At 37.9% G+C, this 16,362-nt stretch overlaps 1 protein-coding gene across 2 annotated transcripts in view; it reads right to left on the bottom strand.

Moving 5' to 3' along the window:
• Window positions 1-16,362, bottom strand: part of EDIL3 (EGF like repeats and discoidin domains 3) — a 290,980-nt gene that overhangs the window by 211,412 nt on the left and 63,206 nt on the right. For both annotated transcript variants that reach the window (XM_075410892.1, XM_075410893.1), the window contains exon 2: window positions 3,418-3,546. In XM_075410892.1, the coding sequence (XP_075267007.1) occupies window positions 3,418-3,546 (129 nt within the window). The remainder of the gene's footprint in view (window positions 1-3,417; window positions 3,547-16,362) is intronic.

Genomic DNA, 16,362 nt, shown 5'->3' with positions numbered 1-16,362 from the left:
TAGATACGCTCCAAGTTACAGTATAAGAAAATAGTGGAGAAGTATGGCAGAGGAGTCAGGACTTTCCATGAGTAAATTTAGAAAAAAAGAGTAATAGTGAATCTTAGGCCGAATAAGGTGCTTTGATCATGTTGGATTATTTTACATCTTAGTTTTATTGAGACAATAACAGGAGTTACATTCTTAAGTTCTTGAACTATTCATGCAGCTCCCAAACTGTCTTGAATCTTTGTTGATCAACTTAGGTAAGAGTTCTGCCTAAATATTTAACCTTCCTACTTTTATGTATTTTTATGCATTCATCTTTTTTCCTTTACATGAATTTATAACTTCCTATGTGTATGGCATTTTTTTTATTTACCCACTTCAATGCGTGATTAAGTAAAATCCCTGTCACCTTTTACTGTGAAATCCTCCTGTTTGAGGCATCTATGTTGAAAATCTGTGACTTTCCAGCTAGTGTCCAGGGATCAACAGTATCCTGTCACCAGGACTGAATAACATCTGATAGTGGAGCAGCTAATGAGAGGGCCACACAGAACACTCCACTGCTTTAAAATTGGCTGCACAGCCCCTTCAAGGAGAGACAGACTGACATAGGCTCTTCTCTCTGTTGTTTTTTTTCCCCCCACTCTCCTCTTCTCTTCTTGCTCAGTGCCTCCCAACATCTTAAATGCCTAATTTTCATCCAACTTAGTGTTTTCATCTACACAGGAAATTGTCAAGAAACCTTTTTGAGATACTAAGGATTAAGAGAAATAGCTTTTGGGTGGTAAGTCATCAAAAAGCCAAAGAGAAGTAGCCTTTGTTAGAATTCCTTCTCCAGTGCTACATGTGCTAATAAACACTCTTGGTAAAAGTGATCACACGGGGTCTTGCACTCGTGGGTTCCTCACAGACCCACCTTTCAATGGATTATTTTACTTGAAACTCTCCAGTGTTGAAATTAATGAAGTTTAATTGACTAATAGCTTACACTAATCATCATCATTTTCATAGCAAAAATCAAAATGTTATCTTAAAATGCCCTTTTTTCATTTGTTTATATGACTTTATGTAGGGGAATATAATGCTAAATAACCCTCATACTGCCTTTACTAAAAAGCAAAAGATTATATTCAAAACTGTTTTGTTTTGAATATAAGTTTTCAAAAGGTAATTGCTAGTGCCTGAATCCATACATGTAGCATAATCATACAGGACGAATACAAACTAAACTAGCACTCTGGATTTTAACTAGTATACAAACATTAATAAGTCCTTTAGTTAGCCAATGTTGTCCAGTAGATACTCCCTCTGCATTGCAAACTGAAAATGTAATATTCTGCCTGCGTAAGCACTGTGACTACCACATATTCTCAAGCTCTATTTGCTTATGCTTTACTCTGTTTACCAAACTGAGACTTTGTTGAAGTGTTTGAAGAGTTTAGTGAAGTATATGTGCAGTTTTTAAAACCCTGCTAATGTTTAGTTGTAAATCACAGTAGCCATTATGGCAATATGGTTTTACCTCAGATTCAGACATGATCGTCCTCCTCCCAGTTGCGCACAATGGAATTTCCTGCCAACCAAGCACATCACAAATCCAAAAGTTCCCTGCAGTAAACCCATGTCAGGGACATTTTAGGGCAGGATGTATAGCTGTAGGATAAATTCAGACCCTTCAAACATGCATAAAAATGGTAGGGAAAGGGATGGAAAACAGTGTTCTGAGGCAGTGTATTCTGCCTTCTTGGGTGGCTACACCAAGAGAACAAGGAGTTTCTTGTGCAACTCAAATGTTAAGAAGTTACCAGCTCGACCAGTCAGAAAAAAATGCAGCTGGTGGCTGACCAAAGTTGGGCATTCTCTCACAGGAACTAGTTCATTTGTCTGCAGAAAACTTATCTTCAGGGAAATCAACTTCAAGACAAATCCTCTTAAAATTGTGTTGTGGAGACTTAGAATTCACTCCCAGAACAACAGTAACAGCATTTTCAGAAATGAAAACCAGAAAACAAAACCAAAAATAACCAACCCTGGGTTGCTGGACTAAGTTCTGCTTGCCTTATCTCATGATGGAGAGGGATATACTTAATCCCCAGAGCAGTGTATACAGGTTGTGCCTGTGTAGCCTTTATTTATTTATTAAAAAATGACAGCCACTCAGATTTAGGATGATTGCAGTGTTAGAGAGGTACTGAGCCTAGCTGTGACAGTTTCAACAAGACATCTGTAGAAACAAGGCTGTTAGCATTGCCTTTCTGCCCGAGGTCAGCATCCTGCAGCACAGCTGGCAGAAGTGAAATGTGTGAGCACGACTCAGCTGTCACAGACTGAAGCTTGTTGGTGTAGCACAGACTGATGAATCACACACACACGGACGTACGATATGAAATACTTGAAGGGTCATACTACTTTAGGATACTTTGGCTGTCAGCAGAAGAAATGCAGGCAGGGCATGCAAAGCCTTCAGATAAGAGGTAGTGACACAGAACCCCCACTTTTCATTATTTTCCTAATACGACCAAAGGGACACTGCCATCTCTTCCGTAAGTCAATATTTTTCTGCAACTTTTACCTCCCTATCCTAACTCCCACAACTCCACGGAATAGATAGGTAGAAAATGGACCTATTCAAACTGCAGTGTCTATTTATTGCATTGCTCTACCATTCATACTTTTACACCCTCGTCAGGATAATATAAGAGTGTAGTCAACTTGCAGCTCATCTGCTCCATCGACAGTGATGGGATGGCCTGTGACACAACGAATTGTCAACCATCTTTTCCCTTGCACTCTGATTTTCTCCTAAAGTGTTCTTAAGATGGAGGCCTGACCTGATGCATGTTTTGGAGCTACCACTCATATTTATGTTTACTCTGAGTCAAACGCACATCACAAAATTTCGGTGCATTTGACTTGCACTCTCTGCACTCATATAATAATTAATTATAACCTCCAGCTGAGTAATTGTTTTGAAATTCAAACATGACAACTATGTGTTAGCGTGGTTTCTCCTATACTGTTTCTATAACTACACTTGCTTAAATAATGGACCTAGGCATAAAACTGCCAGAAACCAAGCTTTAAATAGTAATTGATCAGCAGCAGGATATACAGAAATATCTAATTACATTGATCTTTGAGAAATGTTGGTCACTTTAAGTCACAACCATGATCTTTTCTGTTTGTGAAGTAGACAACTGAACTTCTCTGAGTGATTTTGTTCTGCAGATACTCGTCCAATACCCTTTTATCTGTCTGTTAATTATGATACAGATATCTATGACATAGACATAAGGTTAACAAACTTATAATGAACAATGCAATGACCACAGCAATATAGAAAATGCCATGGATGTGATCACTGGTGGGCCAACCACAGATGAATGGGATGCTCCAACAACTATTCCAGTATTTAAAGTTTGCACTTACCAACCTCCACAACACTAGAGCAGTTGGGGTCTGTGAAGCCTTCAGGACACTCGCATGAGTAGAAGTTATCATTCAGCCCTGACAGACAGATGCCACCATTTTTGCATGGGTTGGAGTCACACACGTCCCCTGTTAGTTAAAGGAAAAAAAAGATTCCTGTATAAAACTCTCCAAACTTTATCCACAGGCTCTAAGTATGGCAGACTGCTGATAATGAACAGAAAAGAATGACAAGCTTTACAACCTTTGGATACCTTCTGGCTAATTCCACTTTACGTATTTGACAGCACACCTCTGTGTAATCATCATGCCCTAGACTTCTACTCCATAAAATGTGATTCTCTTAGTTGCACTGACAGTTATTCACTTGCAGAAGACAACAAAATTTAACAAAAAATATTTTTTTGCTTTCTTTCTTTTGAAGTAATTCAGGATATATACTTGGAACGGGATTTACCCAGTATTTTACCTCTCCAGAGTCCCTTCAACATAAAGCTGAATGGTGGTTTCAGTTCAGGCCATTCGCTTATGTAATCGATGGCCTTGCTGGACTTGTCCAATGCAAGACAAAAGACAAACGGACTGAGGCATCAAGAGCCGAAGAGCTAACAAAAGCAGTAAATAACTGGTGCTTATCTTATCAGACAAAAGGAAGGGGGGATAGCCCATCACTGTAAACTCAGTGATCTGTGGGGCGCCACGGAGGCTGCACAGCCAGAGATTGCTTCAGAGATTGCTTTGGACAAAGCACAGATGGCCCCCGAATGCACATACCAAGATGCCCGCTCCGAAGGCGTGTCACACTGCTGAGTCCTGCTTCTGACGACACGACATTCCATGCCAAGAGCCAATCGATACACAATAATCGATACACCTCGCAAAAAGATTTCCAAACATATAAAAATTGGCACTTGAAAACTCTCTTTGGGAGGAGGAGCCAAGCGAGAACTTCACCTGACGGACGGGTTGACGGGCCTGAACCTCTCTTCCCCCCCCAAGAAGGGACGCCTTTTTGGGAAGAGTCGCGCCTCTGACTTTGTCAGACGTATCCCCGGGAACACATTGTTAACTAAAGCGCCAAACTATTACTTTGAGCTCAACTTTTGTAGACAGTGAATTTATCAACGGCAATTCCGAATCTGTGATAACTGTCGCTTGAATAAATTACCTATTGTTTCAACTTTGCGAAACTGTTTCAGTGAAACTCCTTGGAAGGGCTCTGGCAGGCAAGTTGAATATCAGACTCCCCTTACCCCCCCCCCTTTAACGCGATAGCTTATCACCTGGTTTGTAAGCAAAGAACTGTGGCTGTGGTTACATCATCATGCGCTCCAGACTTACGCATTCTCAAATCACTCAACAGCACAGATTTGATCCAGATCAGGCATTGGTACGCAACTGTCTTTCTGCTAAACACGGAGCATGGCTTTCAGACCAGCAGTATGCTATGTCAGCTTTCTGTCAGTCACATGAAGACCAATTATGCATGGTCCCAGGATAAAGTTTGACAATATAGACTAAAGCCATGAAAGTGTTTGAGCGATTTAATTCTAATGGTAAGGTTACAGCCATTCAGTGACTTTAGATGTGGAGACCTATGACTGGAGCTGCTGTATGTTCACAGTGTGATCACTCTCACTATGACGTGTGACCCACTAACTTGACGGCAGGGATGGAGGCTAAAAGGCTTGAGCAGCCACAGTCTCTCAGTGCTCCTCAATGTCCCAAGGAAGTTTGTCAAGTTCTCCCATAATTCATTTTGATAGCAGTTAGAACAAAATCAGACAGAAACAAAGCTATACTTTGTTTCAAAACTATGCTGTGCTATGAACCATCTGTGCTTTGAAACTCCCTGTGACACAGAGCAAGCAGTGGCACAGCAGGTAGTTTCAACCTGCCTAAATAAAGCTGGACAAGCAGATTTTGCCTATGCTTCAATTGCTCTTCAGTGAAGACACCCTATTCAGTCAATTAGTGTCAAGGTGATCAACAGCAGAAAGACATAAACTGTGAAAGATACACCACAGGGCTTCTTCCTATGCTCAGAACTTGACTATGTCTCCAGTATTACCAGTGTGTACAAGACATTATTGTGATTTCTTATCTAGTATTATAAAATATGGCCTTCAGGAGGAGACCGAAAAGGAAAAACAGACTGTCTGTTCAATTCTTGCAATTCCTCACTTTTAATACCCTTAAAGAACACCACCCTATCACAGCTTTACTAATATACAGACATACAGGATTGCATGCTGTCCCCAGCGGGATAACTGGAAGCCATCCTAAAGAATGCCCTAGGCTTTGGTCAGCTTCAATTTACTATTTTTTTCTGGGATAATTAAATATGTATTTAGATGCATTTTTTGTTTCTCTCAAGCTTCACCATAGAAGACACATCTGTGCTTTCTATTGTACAGTATTGTCTTTAGAAAGACCAATAAACTGTATTTTTGTTTTGCAAAATTTTTGCAAATGCAACTTAAAGCAACATATGCAGATAGGTAATTATTAGAAAATACTTACTTTATTTTTTATGCTTTTTAAAATTGAAAAATTGTCAGTCTTTTGCCATGTAATTGTAAAGAGTTATAGAAATCCACTTGTTTACATCAGTAGTACCGACACTAATACGTTTGGACTATAGAAGTGGTAAGGGAACCCAAAATATTTTCAATGCTTTTCTGGCACACGGACTTCAGATTAGTGCCTGGTGTGAGAACTCCAGTCTAACAATCACTTAAGAAATCTAACTGATGTACAAAACTGTCTTCGTGAATTCTTTGCATCAGTTGCAAGAAACTCTAATTTAGAGTTAGTTTGCTGGGTTATTTTTAATTTTATTAAATTTATATCCATCAGGTTTAAGCTGCCTTCATGACACAGAAAACTGTCACGGTGTCTACACACTTGGTTTTAACAGTTTTCTATTGAAGATTGTCCAGCTGACAGAAAAGTAGACCTATTTGCAAAGAGTCAATGACAGAAGACATTATCTGGCTGAAGACTAGACATTATCTGTCTTCCTAACTGAATCTAAATAAGTCAAGACTTCTTATTTTCAGTGCTTGTTGTATTAGCGGGGTAGCAAAGGATGCTTGTTTTTTACTTCATGGGGCTTAGGCATTTGGTTGTGAAAGAACGACAACTATTAAATGAATGTTCTGACAACTGTACTCCGATACCTTGAATTAAATTTATAAATTAAATAGCATCTGGAGCAGGAACACTTATACAAATCTGTACGGATATTCCAATTAAAATGAGAGGGGACATTTTTACTATGCGTTTCGTGATTCATTGTTCCACTGATTTCAATTATGCAATACAAGAAAGAAAAAGAAAGGTAAAAAGGCAAAATACTGTTTGCATTTGTAAGTTTTATATTGACTGACAAGCAGAATGCATCCCTAGTTTTCCACTGTATTTCCAGAAACTGAGATCTCCTACTAAGACCAAAGTGTGCACACTTCTTAGTTTTATTTCTCTGAAAATTCATGCTGGCTTTTTCAGTCTGAAATTAATTGACCCGACCTACAATTTGGGACTAATAAAGCAGATGTTGTCCCCTAACAACAGTCATTGATTTCCATATTCAGGAAATAACTGCACTAAGTGCTCTTTTGACCCATCACTTTGGCCCAAATTCTGCTGCCAGTCACTGGTGTAAATTTTTAATTGTCATTATATCATGCCACAGAAATAAAATGAGTACAGCACACCTCTAAAGAAAATAGGACAAAAAAGCCAAACCAAAAGAGCTCCAACTAAAAAAGTCACTTAGTCTCACTCACGTAATGCTAAAGACGGCTACAGAAGGCAAATACATACTTTGAAGAACAATAGTTAAAATAATACCATAGTATGACATCACATACAATGCAGTCAGGGAAACGAGCAACTAGACAGACACAAGTGAGCAATAATTCTGCTTAAGATTAGATACCAGGCTGTGCAAATTTGCATACTTAAATGAGTAAAACTCACTTAAAATGTTAGCACCCTTATGTATGGCTTACCATCTGTGAAATTGTGCAGAACAAAAATATCACCTTTGATTCAACAATATTCTCCTCAATTTGCATTTGGTCTCTTGAGAGACCATTCATGCTGAAATACTGAGATCTAATTTGTTGTACATTCTACTGAGTTTGATGAACAGAATTTGAATTTAAAGGCTCCTCTGTTTTTAATAAGAGAAGCTTATATGGGTGTACTTTGTCTTAACACAACTGATTAAGGCATTTGTTACCATTAAAATACTATGTAGCAAAGACACGACTTTTAACACAACAGTAGTTTTCGAATTTAACCTTAGAGTCATGGTGAATGGAAGAGTAAAACAAACCAAAAGAAAGAACTATATCCTTTACACTATCTCCCACAGAACTGTGATCTGTGCTCCTGACTTTCCACAGTGATAGGTAATATACTGTTCATGCAACAGACCGTGCAAATTGACAAATACTTGTAAATTAAACAAACACTCTAACAGGCACTCCACTATTTAAAAAAACAGCAAAAGACAACTAATATTGTACTTTTATTAAAATGTTCTGAAGTGGTCCAGCAAGAATGCAAGTATCAGATATAAACCATAATACCTGTTTTTCCTTACTATGACTGACTTACCCTGCACTTTTCATTGCGTGGCTACTCAAGCATTTAAGTATGTCTCAAGACTTTATACAAAATATGTACTACAACTATTGCTGCCTTTACTTCATCTTTGGGAAAATCTCAGACAGTAAAATCTCATTTCATTAAGCTATTGAGATTTGGTGCAAGGATCTGTGAAAGAGAATCAGCAAATGATACACTCACATGCCCCCCCACCCAAATTGCCAGAACTCGTGATTTCTTTGCATCTACCTCTTCCAGGGGACCCTTGCTTTGAAGAGATGTTATATCTGTAGCTTATATACATATATACACATACGTATTTCCTGCTTTTTCCATGACATCATGTATGGAAGAGATAAGGTAGAAATGTAATCCACATTATTTCAGACCATACTGCATTGAGAAGCAGACAAAACATTTACATGATTAATGGATCCTAAATTTGGGGGAACATTTATTTTAATTCTTTTATTCTTCCTCACATCTTTAGCTTCTTCAGAACATTGTTAAGTCAAATAAATCCTTCAGTGAACTGTCCATCCTCTCTTTAGAAAACACTGTTGGTTAAGAATAAAAAAAGCAAGACAAAAGGAACAAAATTAAAGTGGAAATCCATACACACTCAAAATTAAAATTTTAAATTATAACCATTCCTAAGTGGAAATTCATATACACTCAAAATTAGAATTTTAAATAATAACCATCCCTATTCCTCCAAACTCAGAAAAAATATGTTGCAAAACTACTATAAAATGGTAAGATATTTGCTTTCTAGTAACAATTAGGCTTTTTTAAAGACTATGACAACTTTTGTCCATAGTGAGTAACTCAATACAGTGAACCTGTATCTCTTTTATTAAAAGCACGTGGAGAAGAACTGTTCTGTAAGTCCACAATGCTCCACGACATACATTCACATAACCACTCATAAACCATGCCCTTTTCAACAAAATACTGAATGTACAAATATTCCTTTTTTCCACACGCACATAATGTTGGGAGGTGGGTAAAAACTGTAAATCCACTTTTTACCGAACTTTACACTTTTATATAGTACACTTTTTGATCCTATAAACACCCACAAAAATGTTATCTGATTCTTGACTGAAAAGTGCGATAATTTGCTTGACAGCATAGGACAACCTGAAAAAGCGAACTCAACTACTGTGTATAAATAATGCATCACACCACGATGGTAACAGTTAGCCCATCAATCCTCGTCAAGAACAGAAATTCACATAGTTTATGAAAACTATTTTTGTGGTATGAAGGCTAAAGAAGATGCACTGTGAAAACAGAAAGGTAGCATCCACAACTACCTGCATGCACTACTGCATAAAGCACTCTTTGTCCTAAAAGCACATAGACAATCCAGCTGCCATTACTCTATGCAAATCAATTTGCAGTTAACTAATGTTTGTCAATCAAAAAAAGAAAAAGAATTATTTACTCCAACTTAAGACTATTTAGTCTTTACCATTGTAGCTCCTGAGATAGGAATAGTTGCCAAAAGCTAAGGTACAGTAACCTGAATTAAGTGTGGGAGAAGCGTTTCAGTTCCTATGAACAAAATCATTAGCCTGAAATGAATACAATTTCCCTCAACTATCTTATAACACCTAGAGTGATAACTATGATTTCTGGCAGAAGTATTACTGTAAGGAACGTCTGCTTGAGAGAATGAAATGATGACAAAGAAAGAAATATGTCTCCAAAAAATCATGTGGATTCACAAGATTCAAAACTGAAAGGAAAGGAGTAATAGAAGAAAGATGATTTGGGTGTTCTGGCACATTTTCTTCTTTAATTTAAGAATAGAGCATATTCCATGAAATAGAAAGTGTGTGTGGAAAAATTCGACCCTATTTATTCTTTTATACAATGTGCCTTAAATATAAATCTGACCACATTTAGTACGTATTATGTATTGATGTAGTGAAATTTATGGAAGTTGGTACTGACGTAAATATACTGGTACTTTAGGAATCCAAGGAGATGCTGACACCCATTGAAACAAAAGGCATGACGAAATATACAGGTAAACAGTTGCAAACGTAATGACATACGAGTCCAGGATGCTAGCCACACAAGTCGTTAGGGAGGTACCATACTCTTTACTGGTATGCTATACAATGCGTGTTCTGTATCTCAAGCTTTTGGTTTCACCACTGATGGGAAGAGGTGGACCATCATTACTACTTCAAATGGCAGCTATATTTTTATTCAATTTCCAATAATGCTACATGAAATATGGCTTATTGTAAAAGCTCTCTCTAAAGAAATAAAAGGGAAACCTATTCCCCTTCATGAGAATAAAGCTTGTTACAAAGACGAAATCTCCAGGTGGCACCAAAGAATAAATGGCCCAGAAAATAGCCAGTCAATAGAAATGTGGATTAAGGATAGCAAAAATGAGCCTCCGTTCTGAAGCACAGAAGAGCAGCTAAACTTCAGAAGAAGACTGAGAAAGTACTTGCTGCTAGTAGCAGTTTCACATTAAAATCAATTTTCTGAAAAAGAGCTTTAATATTTTTCTGATTTATAGAATCATCTGTACAGTGTCCAAGTTCAAATCTATTTCTTTACAGTTGAACCAATACTGAGAAGCAGAACCATAAATCATATTGAAGACACACCTGTGCAGAGATGCAAAATATGAACATGAAAACTGATGAGCTCTGCAGTTCTTTCAGGAAGTTTGTAAGCTGTTTTTTCAGATTTAATGGTGAAGCAGCTAATTTGTTTTTGCTAAGGTAAAAAGACAGTTGAATAATAAACTTGTATCCCTTATTATTTGAAAGGGAAGTTTCCAGATACCAATAGCTCATCTAACTCCTTCTGCTTGTTTTCTAGGCTGGTTTGCTTACGATGCAGGTAGAAGGTTCAGCTAATGTTCTAGCCAGAATATTCATGGCACACTGTTTACATGGTTTCAGAAAATTAATATAATGATATTAAGAACTCTAAAAGTCCACATAACAATTGGATGGGAAATCTTACACGAGAACATAAATCTCCGAATAATAAAGTCATGATTTTACCACAGGTCTCACGAAAATTGCTTCATCTTCTGAAAGCCTGTGGGACCAAAAGACTGTATGCACTTAAACCAGTTGTAGCTTGTGGTTGTGGAGAACTGTAACATTCTCGTGTAAACTAAGTGTAAACATTTCTTTAAATTTAACTTATTCTTGTCTTGTAATCTTAGGGGATACGCCAGCTGATTTTTGAAAACCTGAGATGGTATTACGAAAAGAAAATCAGAATATTCTAAGCAGAGAATTCTCGTTCGAATACCACTCTGGGACTGGACTGAAACATTAATCCTGGGTGAAGATGAAGTGCTGACTTGAGCTTTGGATTTAGTCTAATAGTACAATACGGTAAAGTGTGTCCCTACTCTCAGGGTTAGAATAGAGCCCTAAAGTAATGTCTGCAGAGATTAATTTCTATCATAATAATTCCCCTTCTGCCTTCAAAAAGTATAATCTCTTTCCTTTCTAAAGGTCTGCAGTATGAGCTACTTTATTCATTTGAATGTGAAAGAGCAGTAGGTCACTGTATTTCAGCCTGCTGTGTTACAAACTTTTTAAGCATCTGATGTTTGACAATGTGAAATACAAGTAGAAACAGAAAACAGCTCAGAAAGTAAACTCCTCTCTGTCATAGGTTGCAGAGAGTTCATTTCTGTCACTGGCTCTGCAGGGAAAAAGATGAACCACTCCTGTCATTTCAAATCTTTATTACTAAAAAATGGATCAAAAATGATTATAGGAGGAATATGGTTATATAATGTATTTCTTGATATTTTTACAACTTATGGAAAATTTTTCATGCATACACTGTCGTGAGAATTTGCAGAAAGCTGTGATCACTTGAGACATCTTTTCATCAAAGGAAAAGAGATAAATTCCCCCAAACTGATCAGCTGATGTATGCTGGTTTTGGCTGGGGTAGAGTTAATTCTCCTCACAGTAGCTAGTATGGGGCTGTGTTTTGCATCTGTGCTGAAAACAGTGCTGGTTACACAGGGATGCTTTCATTATTGCTGAGCAGTGCTTATACAGAGTCAAGGCCTTCTCTGCCTCTCACCCCACCCCACCAGCGAGGAGGCTGGAAGTGCACAAGAGGTTGGGAGGGGACACAGCTGGGACAGCTGACCTCAGTGGACCAAAGGGATGTTCCATACCATATGATGTCATGCTCAGCAGTATAAAGCTGGAGGAAGAAGAAAGAAGGGGGAGATGTTTAGGGTGATGGTGTTTGTCTTCCAAGTATGCGTGATGGGGCCCTGCTTCCCTGGAGGTGGCTGAACACCTGCCTGACAGTGGGAAGTCGTGCTTGAGTTCCTTGTTTTGCTTTGCTTGAGTGTGCAGCTTCTGGTTTATCTACTAAACTGTCTGTATCTTGACCCATGAGTTTTCTCACTTTTACCCTGCTGATTCTCTTCTCCACCCCACAAGCGACTGTATGGTGCTTAGTTGCCAGCTGGGATTAAACCACAAGATGATGGTACCAGCGGCACACGATTCTGAGCACCCAACCTTAGTTAACAGCAGGGATGTTTCCTATGCAAGCAGTGAGATAACTGATAAATGCCTTTAACAAAGATGCCCTAATCCCTATTAACACAACCTTCCACATCTTTTCTCTCTGCATGCTCAAAAAAGACGTCAAAAATTACATAGGCATCTCTTGCACATACTAATTTGATTTCGGCTGTCTTTCACATCAATCTTGTTTATATAATTATTTGCCACTCACTAACACTCACATGAATCCACCTGTATTTCCCCACCTGTTTTGATCTACGGGGTGAGAGAGGTTTGTGGAAAGGGAAAGAGTAAGAGCTTAAACTGAGGCTTTCTCCACAAGGCACTTAGACTAAACTGTCTCTCCATTAAGTTGTTTTGTTTGATGAAAACTTTCAGAGAGATATCAAGTCATGATGGGAATATATTATCATACATGGGATATGATGGGAATCCATTATGCAGTCACTTTTCCTTTGGTTTTAAAACTGATCAGTAGATTTTTAGTAATATGTTCACGTGAAATTTCTCAGCTAATGATGTATACACATTTCTTTCTAGAAATTACTGTGTTTTGCAGATCTCCTGATACAGCTTCACTAGTTTGTGTCAAAAAATGAGCTGAACTCCTGCAGCCTTCTCCACTAATGGCTATTAGGCTTCATTGCTATACCCATGATCATCAGATGGTCAATACAGGCATCTAGATTTCTTATCTGACTTAACCCACACTGAGCTTTTGATCATTAGCTCCTCCTAAATCTTTCTTCAAAATATTCACAGTTCCCAAGGCTCTGGAAATTCCTCAACACCCTGATCAGGAAACAACCCAGACACACAGCAGCTTCTCTCTTGCCTGCTCCCTGCTTTCCATGGAGAGAAAATCCATGCATGCAGTCAAATCATCAGCAGAAGTCCAAAGGGTGCCCTTTAAAATAAACACTCGTGTTTATCACCGTCTCTAGACAGGTAACATCTTCCTTCCTTCTCTTCCTTCTGGTCTGAGAGCATTCGGGTACACATATTCTTACTGGTCTTCACAGTTTTCACTTCAATTTCTACTTTCACTTCACCATGAAGCAAGATGGGTTAAAAAAACACAAAACAAAACAAAATACTTCTTGTGGAATTATTGCTTTTAAATAAATATTCCCAATTTTCATCCACACTTTACACCTCAGTTTTACCTTTCCATTTCTCTTTTTTATGCTCCACTGCTTGTGAAGATAGAAATTTGGAAGCACCAGAGCGTCTATGTGTATACAAACATACACATATATTCAGCTCAATATTTATACATACTTTAGATTTGTGGAAATGAAAGTGTTTTGTTTTCCCTTTGTTTGCCCTATATTGGATATATTCAGGCACTGGTTGCTAGGCAATTATTAATCTCAGCACTGGTGAATTTATCTTTTCCCATCCTAAGTAAATCCAAATTTGGAAGCTTAGCAGTTAAAAAGTCATCGTTAACAGGTCTTAAATCTCTAATTACATTTCATGATATCCTCCTATCTTTACCAAAATGAAATACCTTAAAACAATACGAATGCTAAACATATCCTTATTACAATCTGAAAAGTATTCATTGATGTCTAATTACTCCTGGTGTTGGACATCCACTTTCAAATACCTTATTTGGCCACGTTTTTAACAAGAGGTGTCGACAATATTGAAGAAATGGCATCATTTAATATCCCAAGTTAGGTATCCAAAATGTGAAACATGCAAAATTTATATTTTTTACAAAATTTTGAAGAATCATGTAAGTACCAAGTGCATCCCATATAAACTCTTAAATGTGTCTACATATATACAAAAATATATACATTTATAAAAAAATACACACCCTTTCACCTCTATCAGCAGTTTCAGAACACATACTGAAAATAAAGGACTATTTTCTGCTTTCAAGCAATATTGCAAATGGCAGAACATAACTGAAAATATGCCATGTGAAGTAGACAGCATTGGCTATGTCTAAATTAGAAAACAGCCTGGTGCAATGTGAGTAGATCTGTATTTCAAAGCATGCAGCGCTCAGCCTTCTGTATCTACATTATATGTAGTCTGTGGATTTTGTTTCAGATTTAATTAGTTCCCTCCATGTGATTTGAAGGTGCCCAAATGACCAGTCGTTGGCTCAGACCCTTAAGTAACCATTAGGGTCTCTACTTGAGTACAGCTTCTAGTCCGACGTCCGCAGGAATGAATCCAGCTCACGCCCACCAAAACCCCTCTGCAGACAGAAGCAAAGTGAGCGCAGGATGTGGAGGCAATCAAGGGATTCACTTCCAAAGCCCACCGGCATGCTAGATGACCATTTTAACAGACGTGCCAGCACTGAATACGCTTTCTTGCATGAACTTTTTCTACAATGAGCTCTTCTCTCCTATTATACCAAACCCTGCAGCTAAAGAGAATAAAGCAAAATATTCTGTAAGTTGCCGCTGTTATAATTAGTTGATCTCACTTTCATTCATTTAATTAATTTTTTGGCCACATGGATATTTAAATCTGTCACCGCTGAAGTTCTGTCACCATCGAAAAAGACATGTCACCTAAGGAGGTACAACAGTATCGCTAGTTTTCATCATTTTCTTTCTGCCTTTACAGGAAGGTGATGTTACTGATCACACTCAGAATAATAATTAGGTAGTGAAGAGATGTGTCCCTCCTGTGAAAGACATGAAATAATAAGGCCATTACATCTGTCAGCTACAATAAAGAAGTGATTCTGTTTACCTTGGATGATGCAGCTGGCAGTAACGTAAGCTCTGAGGATGAATGAGTCAAATGTTTTTGGTAATTTTTTCTACAAGTCTCTGGAAAATGAACAGGTGCAATTTTTACCTTACATGTTTAAACTTCTTCAGAAATAGAACAAAATCTGAAAATTTTGCACATATAAAGACTCCTGTACACATTGTACAGCATATTGCTACTTGTAAAAGCGATTTCTTCTAGCCCTAGGTTTTCCCCAAATACAATATAAAAGTAGATGAAACAATATATCTACCAGGTACATTTTAATTAAGGGCACCAGGCGAGAACTGAATGTGAACCTCTGAGAGGACTGACTCCATGCAGCAGCACGTGAGACAAAGGTATCTAAAACAAGGACTTTGCCAAGGTGGTAAACTGGATTAGATAAATTCATCGGATGGTCACAGTTCCTTCGCGCACATCTACACCGTACTGACGCATACAGCATAGCCCTGACCTTAAGCAACCACTCAGCCCCACCACTCTGCAGCTTTCCCCAGTTGTTCTTTCACAGCGATCGCCCAAGCACTCAAAAGCCGTGCTGCAAGGACAGTCTCAGACTTTAAAAGCTGCTTTACTATGTGATGGTTCACAGGAATTTTAAGTAAGAAAACAGTTTGTTTATGTCAAAACCTTGTCTCAGTAGAGCCACACTGCACTAACAAACTGCATTCTTGTCAGTGTTTTTTAATTTACTTTATTTTCTAGTGTAATTTGTAAACCAAACCTAAACAAAGATGGGTAGCAACTTGCATGCGCTTGCTGCTTGTTTCTTGGTATGGAGTGAATTTTGAAAATGAACTGAAAAAGTAACTGAAAAAGGATAAGGAAAAAAAAAATCTGGCCAAGAACAGCATAAGTGAAAGATATTCACAAATGGAGTAGCTGAGAATGTGATACTTTTAGTATACCATATTGTAAGAGGGACCTTAACCGCTATTTTAATAATGGTACATATAAATCCCTGACTATTAAGCTAAAAAACTATTCTGTTCAAGCTTCCGAATGTAGACAAATGTTCCTATAA

Source organism: Opisthocomus hoazin, chromosome Z (assembly GCF_030867145.1).
Source record: "Opisthocomus hoazin isolate bOpiHoa1 chromosome Z, bOpiHoa1.hap1, whole genome shotgun sequence".
In the NCBI taxonomy this organism is placed as follows: Eukaryota; Metazoa; Chordata; class Aves; order Opisthocomiformes; family Opisthocomidae; genus Opisthocomus; species Opisthocomus hoazin.
The sequence above is the reverse complement of the archived record's forward strand: the minus strand, read 5'-3'. Positions and strand labels throughout refer to the sequence as shown.